Raw genomic sequence first — 8,082 nt, forward strand, 5'->3', positions numbered from 1 at the left:
CCCCGTGCTTCCCACGGAGCGAGGGCGCGCGATCCTCTGCTTGCACAGTAACGCTCTTCAGTTGCAGAACGTTCAAAAAAACCCGCGATTTAAATTTATTTTTTTTTTAATATATATATATAAATCCTGTGGGTTTTCTCAGCGGGCGCCTCATGAGGGGTGAGGGCTCGACTGCTGAGCCCCCTCAGATGCGCTGGTGCAGGAGCACAGAGCTCCATTCCCGGTAGAAATCCAGGCGCTGGAATAGGTCGCCCGGGGAGGTGCTGGAGTCACCACCCCTGGAGGTGTTTAAAACGCGTCTGGATCTGGCACCGGGTGATGTGGTTTAGTGGTTTGGGAGTTATAGTGCTGGGCTGATGGCTGGACTCGATGATCTTAAAGATCTCTTCCAGCTCTGATGATTCTATGATATTATGATTCTAAACACAAACAAACGAACACCACAGCAGTTATCCTGCACATTAACAGGTGGTTTACATTCCATGGCTCCTCAGCAGCGGGTTTGGACAGCTCCTGGAAGGGCCAAGGGCAGAGCCAGCTCGCAGGGCTTCTCCTCAAAAAAGGGGGGACCAGGTGAGCTTGAACGTAGATAAATATAAAATAGTGCATGTAAGGAGAGGGAATCTAATCAAAGGTCATCTCAAAGCAGCCAGGGACAAAGGCTGACAGTGCTGGCAGCCCAGTGTACCAGTTCCAATCCACTGTGTGCAGATACCATGTGAGAAAACGAAAGTGAGGATGAGAAATCTGAGTTCTGACTGCACATCTCCTCCTCTTCTGCAGGCTTGTTTTCCCCTTCTGATGAAAATAAACCCAAGTACTCCTGCGTTCCAAGAGCTGCAGCAGCCGTCCAAGATCCCACACCACCACTGAGGGAACTGCACCGGAGTCTCTGGCAAGTTCAACTCCACTGCATCTTTCATCCCAGTCACCTTTTAAGCTCCTTATCTGATCTGCCTCTTCCTCTTAAGTCCCCAGTCCTTCCTCTAGTAGTTCCCCTGCTACAGAGGCTTTTAACCTTCACAAAGCAGCTCAGCCCTGACACGCTGAAGGACTGAAAACTGATCGCAGACAAGTGATGTTTGCCCGACCCTTTTCCCTTCCCTTCAGGCACTAGAAGGAAGTTATTTTATAAGAAGTCTTTCCCTGGTGCCCAGGCTGCTCCCCCTGCTGCTGCTGCCTTGGCAACCCCTTATCAGCAGCACATTTACCCTCATTTATTCTCCGTAGGCCAGCTGAGGTGGCCCCTCCAAATCACAGAAATTCACGCCTTTAAAGTTTATTCATGGGGGTTTAGTTCAAAAATAAAAAAAAGCTCCTGCCAGTTCTTGGGATATGCGTTTACTGCACTTGAAAATTCCCTTTTCCTGGGCTTTTCTCCACACTATATTAAGCAATAAGCTCCAAGGGCTCAGTGAAAGGTTCAGGCATTACAGGTCAAGTACTGTCTTGTACACCAGCTTCTGTTGCCATAATTTATTGGTTGCTGATTTAGACCAGTTTATATAACATGCAAGATGAAGCAAACCAGTCACTTACTACAAAAACATGGATATCCAGAGCTCAACAATTCCAGGAGGGAATGGCAAATCCAGCTCAGGTCTCAGTGCAGGTGGCACATAACGCCCCTAACCATTTTTTATCTCTCTGGTAGAAGGAATTGCTTTATTTATGACTGAAAACCCTACAGATGAAGGAACACATGAAGTATTTCACTAACCCTATTTGATGATTACAGCCAGAGAAGCTGCTCAGCTGCAGTAGCACAAGGGACCAGGGAGCTGCCCTAGGAACAAACCTCAGCACAACGTGGGAAAGCACCGCCTGGACACAGTTTGGAAACCCAGTAGTGTTTCAGGTACCAGTTCCTTTGGTCTTTAGTCATTTCTGGTTTCAAACAGGGAGCAGGCTGGGTGTGCCTGGACCCACAGCAGCGCTTCATCCACAGCTCTGGGGAGAGGGAGCAAAGCCCGCCTCGCCAGCAGCCTCAGCACTGCTGAGCAATAAATAATCTGAGAGAAAACCAGGAAACCCCAACCCCAACCCACCCCTTGCCGTGGAATTCTGGGCACTGTACTACACACCTTGCTACTGAATCAACTCAGAGAACCCCCAGGAAAATCAGCAGGAACTAAAACAGTGCTCAACAGAATCAGTCCCATTCCCATTCTCAGAGGGAACCTCAAGAGCCTGAACTCCTGACTTCCCCAGCAAGAAACCCTGGGAGAAAAGAGGTCAAAATGAAAGCAAATCTAAAAACAAAATCAGCAAATGCCCACCACATTTTAAGTCACAGAAATTAAAAGCAGAAGCATATCTTGGGTTTTAAATGCCAACTTATCAGGATCTTTGTTTTGTGTTGCCTCAAGAGCATAGATGCACCTCAACAATTTTTCTAAGGCTCCTTCCAGTTAATTAGTAGCATTTTTCTTTAGAAAAAGAGGGTTCTTTCTTTTCCATTTCACATCCTAAACTGGTATTTGAATTAGCAACAGGTCGCAAGAGGTGTTGTTCTCAGACAGGCTGTAGTACAGCAGAGTGTATCGTTCCTTCCCAAGCAGCAGCTGCTCAGTTTTCCCAGGAGTTTTTTCCCAAGGCTGGCTAAGGTTTGCAGCGCTGGACGAAGCGTGGGTAGAGACAGACATCTCGGATGTGGTGTCTGTTCAGGATCCAGGTCAGGAACCGCTCCAGTCCCAAACCGTATCCCCCGTGAGGGCACGTACCGTATTTCCTCTGTGAAATTCCAAGCAGAGAGTAAATATTATACAACAATAAATATTGTTACTGAGAGTTGCAGTAACCCCACCAGAAACAAACCAATCCTTCCAAGAGGGGAGAAAGCCCAGCTCTGGCTGGGTGCCTGCTGTACTGACCTGATCCGTGTACCAGTAGTACGGCGTGGGATCGATGCCCTCCCTCTTGTAGCCTTCGAGCAGCTCCTCGCTGTCCCAGGTGCGCATGGAGCCCCCCACGATCTCCCCCACGTTGGGCATCAGCACGTCCACCTGCAAGGCACGACAGCACACCCGCTGCAGGAGGGAGGACAGGCAGCCACGGCCAAGCCCGGCAGGGATTCCCCAAGGATTTTACCAGAGAGCTCATTCCCCCCAGCAGCAGGCAAACCCAACTCACAGACTCGGTGAGGCGCGGGTCGTCCTGGCAGCGCTGCATGTAGAAGGACTTGATCTCGGCGGGGAAGCGGCACAGCAGGATGGGCTCGTTGATGGTGTCTGTCATCAGCCGCTCGGGGGCTTCCGGGATGTCCTGCAGGGTTACAGGAGGATTTATTGACATTGAACACCAAAATGCTCCCGTGCACGAGTCCCACATGAACCAGCCATGAAATAAAGTCAACCTCAGACCACACAAGTCCACACATTCATCCTAAAGTACCTCCATTCTTAAAACAAACTTAGCACGGAAGAAATATAAATCTTTACATATAAAACCAGACATGCCCAGGGGAAAAGAATCTGTTCAGTTAAAATCTAAGTCTTCCCAATGTGTCAGACAGAAAACTGAGAGAAAAAAATCCTGGCTCTGGCATCAAGCTCTCTCGAGCTCCTTCAAACAACTGTCTCACATGTTGGAGAAGAGCAGACAGGGAACAGATGACAGGTGACAACACAGGTTTTCATTCCAACACTCAGGGACATGAGGTGAAATCCCACCTCACAGCTGCATTCCTGCATGACATCCCCACCCCTCCCAGCAGGACCTACCTCCCCAAACTCATAGTAAGTGCCATCTTCCTTCTTCACATCGTGTTCCTTCAGCCACTCGATGGCCTCGGCGTAGTCCATGCGTCGGAAGGGACGTTTGGGGGGCTGGAAGCCCTGTGGGGAAGAGCAAACACAGGGGGAAGAGCACAGTGTTAAAGAACACCTTTCCAGTTGATCAGCATGTCCAGACTCGAAGCACACAGACTCTTCCCAGCTCACACATCATCAAATCAGTACTTATTAAATCAGGTGTCTCTCAAAGTCAAAGCTTCTGCAAAGGCAGAAGGCAAAGGGGCTCTAACAAATGAAAACACCAGTTGTTCCATTGCTCCCTTGTGCTCCATCCCCACACACCAGCCCACCAATATTCCGAGCTCTGGGCTGGAGGGTTTCATTCTGCTGGTCCAGCCCACACTGCCATAAATCCTGGCACACTGCTGGCTCCTGGAGCTCACTGGCAGGGGACTTCTTTCCCCAGAGTCCCCTGATTTGGAAGTCATCACCAGCCCTGCAGCACTTTCATTTCTATGCTGTTACTCAATGTTCTTATTATTCTGCCTTCCCCAAAGGATCACAGTGATCAGAACAGACTAAAGATCCTATTTTTTTGGCTGTTCCCACTGCCTACCGGGTTGAGGTCGTACACGAGACCCGCCGCGGGTGATTTCAAGACTCTGTCCACGACATCACACACCAAGTCCTCCAGGCGGTCCAGCAAATCCTCAAAACTTATGAAAGGGCATTCAGCTTCGATGTGAGTGTACCTGAAACAGAGAGTCACACCGCTGCCAAACCACACACAGGCAACACATCTTTCTGAGATAAACTCATTAAAAACCCCCGCACACAAACACATGCTTCTGCCCCCTCTTTAATTCCTCCCACTCCCACGCTGAGAAGGAAACAAGGCTGGGAGCTGCCCATACTCTGCCAGGTGCCGGCGGGTCCTGGACTGCTCGGCCCGGTACGACTGAGCCACGCAGAAGACGTCCCCCAGGGCTGGCACGCAGGTCTCCAGGTAGAGCTGGGAGGACTGGGTCAGATAGGCCTCTTCCCCAAAGTAATCCAGCTTGAACAGGGTGGAGCCTCCCTCCACCTGCGTCTGCACCAAGGTCGGCGGTGTGACCTGGTGAAGAACGGGGCTGTCATGGAGGGAAGAGCTGAGGACACGGTGACAGCACACGAGTCGGGGCGTTGGGGCAGTCACAGGAGGGAGCCCACACTTACTTCATAGTATCCATTGGCAAAGAAGTGATCCCGGAAGGCCTGCACGACCACGGAGCGCACCTTGAAGATTTTGGACATGTTCTCCCCTCGGATCATCATGTGCCTGTTGTTGAGCTGCACATCCACCTCCGAGTCCTCGTTGAGCAGGTTGTCGGCCCCTCCCGCCGGGGCCAGGCCGATGAGCTCCCAGTAATCACAGCTCAGCTCGTGGCCTCCCGGAGCCTGCCAGGGGCACAGAAACAACCACTGGGGGAAAAGTCCACTGCCTGCCCCCAGGGTGGCCTGGAGCGACAGGACAGAGGACAGTGGACATGGCCAGAGAGCAGGGTTAGGTGGGATACTGGGAAGAAATTCCTCCCTGAGAAGGTGGGGAGGCCCTGGCACAGGCTGCCCAGGGAAGCTGTGGCTGCCCCATCCCTGGAAGTGTAGCCTGGAGCAGCCCGGGATAGCAGAAGGTGTCCCTGACCATGGCAGGGGGTGGCGCTGGATGGGCTTTAAGGTCCCTCCCAGCTCAGCCTGAGACCCCGTCCTGCTCTCAACAGCTCCCCCGTGTGGGTCACGGCCGCCTCACATCCCTGAAAATGGCATTTCTCATCCATTCACAGGATTTTCAGGGTAGGAATCCAGATTTTCCAAGGCTAACCCGCACGTTTTTTACAAAAATGTAATCGTGTGGGTTCGCATTAGCTGAGCTCAGCTCTCACCTCGGCTCGATCTCCCGGGGACAGGACCCAGTGGCAGGGACAAGTAGAAAAATTCAGCCTACCCAAATTCCATTTGCAAAACACGCTCTAAACCGAATTCCTGCTGAAATAACCTAACCATTCCTTCCACCTCTGCTTCTGCTTCTGCCAGCACAGCCAGGCCCTGCCGAGGAGGGCAGGAACATACCTGCTTGCCTTCGGGGAGGAGGTTGAGGGTGCCGTACACCGCCACGCTGCTCTCCGTGGACAGCACCAGCCCGTTGTAACACTGGCACTGCGGGGAAGGACACACAGCCAGGGCAGGCAAGGTTTTATTCTGACATTTCCTGCAGCATCTAGATAAACTCAGTCACTCCCAGCCAGCTCTCACACTGACACACTCAGGGGTAGGTGATACATTGAACATTAACACATCAGTAGGTTTAGGGGAACTTCCCAACAGCTGCACAAAAGAGGTGTGAACACTCCAGTTAGGGACAGAACAGAGTGAAACCAGCACAACTCACCAGCTCATCGGAAAGGACGCACTGGAGGAACCCTGTGCCATCCCTCAGGACAATGAACATCAGGTTTTTCCCTAGTTAAAAAGAGAAGCAATTTGCTGATTTCACTGGTAAGCCCCTCCCTTGGCAGGATTAGCTTAAAACACAGAACAAGTCTTCTGAGGAAATTCTGCAGGACCAGACTCCAAACTGAAAACCCCGTAGAATTTGAACTAAGAAATGTCTGTGTGCTCACACACTGGGGGAAACTGTCAGTGCTGCAGTGACCACTGACAAACCACAGAGGCCACCTAACTGATGGTTTAAAAATTTCAGAGTAGGTGCTGTTGGACTCCTTCTGTGTCCAAATTTTGAAGGCCACTGTGCTTGTTCCACCTCCCTGCACAAGCTCAGTAATGCTCGTGCCTTACCTTGCCTCCGTAACCTGTGAATCCAGCCAAAAATCTTCACTCTCTGCCCTCTGTAAGCCTCCAGAGCACTGATCTTCACCTGCCAGGGAATCAAAGCCAGCAGGCAGGGGGATGATTCGCCACCTCTTGCAGCCAGGGTTCATCCAAAGCCCATCCCAGAGCAGGTACAATCCCTGTGCTGCCCTGTGCTCCAAGGCACAGGGTCATACTCACACATTTGGGCTCTGGAAGGCTGGGATCATTCTTGATAACAACCTTCTTGGCTTCCTCCAGGTTCTTCTCTCTTCTCAAGAGATCTTCTGCCTGGTCAAAGGGAGTAACTTATTAAAGAGCTGTAAACAGCCCAGTTGACACACAGTGACAGCAGCACTGACACAGTGTCACAGTTTTGGGCAAACAAAGGTGCTCTGCTCCCTCTGCAGCCTACCTCCTTCTTCTCCTTGGCTTCATTCTTCATCTGCTCCCTGTGCCACAGCTTTTTGACATTCTTCATCTGTGACTTGGAAATGATGGCCCATCTCTAAGGAATGCAAGGAGAGAGCAGAACATAGAATATTACATTGTGTCCCTTCACACCAAGGAGCAGTAAAATAATTCCCCCCAGGAAGCTTTAATGCCACAGCACCTCGTTTTCTTTTTGGGAATCCACATAAATCGTAGGAAATGGCTCTTTTCCTGCTGTCATCAATGCCTAAAAAGGGGGAGAAAATAACAGAAGTGAACTGGAATCATCCTCACAGAGCCTGAGCACATTCCACGCTGTTCCAAACCAAGCAGGTGTTTTCCACACTTACCTTTAACACGGTCTTGAATGGTTTCTTCTGCGTCCCATCCCCAGTGGAGTCATTGCCCTCCCGTTCAGACACGTACAGCTCTTCTAGGATACATCACAAACACGGGCAATAGGTCAAAAAAAAAAACGAGGAGGAAGAAACTGGACACACAGGGATGCTGCAAGAGGCTGGACGAGGTGACCTTTAAAGGGCCCCCCCACCCCAAACCTCCCGAGGAGACCAAATCTTCGTGGTTATGAGCACCGGTGAACCTTCAAAGGCACCGGCTGGTCAGACAGCACAACAATTCTTTCCTATTTTCCCCTGTAAAAACCAATCCACGCAGGGCGTTCTCTAAGCCTTAAGGGCTGCCGAGGTACTGAACTCTCGGAACCGGCAGCATCCTTCCCGGGAGGCAGGGAGGCAGGAGACGGGGCCGGGGGGAGCAGCCAGGGCGCAGAGCAGCGCTGGGCTCGGTCCCGGCCGGGAACAGCGCGAGGGAGAGGGCCCGGGCTCCAGGGCTGCTCCGTCACGGCCCCTGCCCGGCATCGGGACCCGGGGGATGCGGGGATGCCGGGGATGCGGGGCATGCCGGGCCCGGCCGGGTCTCACCGAGCGCCATCGCCGCCGTCCGCCCCAGCACCTCGCTCGCCATGTCCGCCCGGCGCTGCCCCGGCAGGAACTGCCTCGGGAGCTGCAGCAGGAACTGCATCACCGCGCTCCTGAGCCAACCCCGCGCCCGG

The 8,082-nt window shown here is 52.2% G+C and overlaps 1 protein-coding gene and 1 long non-coding RNA gene across 2 annotated transcripts; one reads left to right on the plus strand and one right to left on the minus strand.

Annotated features, from left to right (window-relative positions):
* Positions 1–257: 257 nt before the first annotated feature.
* Positions 258–1,547, plus strand: LOC135406570 (uncharacterized). The gene is made up of 2 exons (XR_010426343.1): positions 258–573; positions 784–1,547. It is a non-coding gene; the product is annotated as an uncharacterized LOC135406570 (long non-coding RNA).
* Positions 1,462–8,082, minus strand: LOC135406563 (asparagine--tRNA ligase, cytoplasmic-like). Its single transcript, XM_064640881.1, has 15 exons — positions 7,952–8,082; positions 7,361–7,443; positions 7,192–7,257; positions 6,994–7,086; positions 6,780–6,869; positions 6,567–6,645; positions 6,160–6,230; positions 5,841–5,927; positions 4,950–5,171; positions 4,649–4,848; positions 4,351–4,486; positions 3,723–3,836; positions 3,133–3,264; positions 2,874–3,005; positions 1,462–2,733 (listed from the first exon to the last, which is right to left on the minus strand). Exons 1-15 carry the CDS (start codon positions 8,049–8,051, stop codon positions 2,602–2,604), a joined length of 1,737 nt encoding a protein of 578 aa, XP_064496951.1. The 5' UTR covers positions 8,052–8,082; the 3' UTR covers positions 1,462–2,601.

This window comes from Pseudopipra pipra, chromosome Z (assembly GCF_036250125.1).
Source record: "Pseudopipra pipra isolate bDixPip1 chromosome Z, bDixPip1.hap1, whole genome shotgun sequence".
Taxonomy (NCBI): domain Eukaryota; kingdom Metazoa; phylum Chordata; class Aves; order Passeriformes; family Pipridae; genus Pseudopipra; species Pseudopipra pipra.

Coding starts and splice junctions, on each gene's coding strand:
- LOC135406563 (XM_064640881.1), bottom strand. CDS start 8,051: ATGCAGTTCCTGCTGCAGCTCCCGAGGCAGTTCCTGCCGGGGCAGCGC. Junction 6,231..6,566: donor TCACAGGTTACGGAGGCAAG/GTAAGGCACGAG, acceptor CTTTTTAACTAG/GGAAAAACCTGATGTTCATT. Junction 5,928..6,159: donor GCGTCCTTTCCGATGAGCTG/GTGAGTTGTGCT, acceptor CCTTCCCCGCAG/TGCCAGTGTTACAACGGGCT.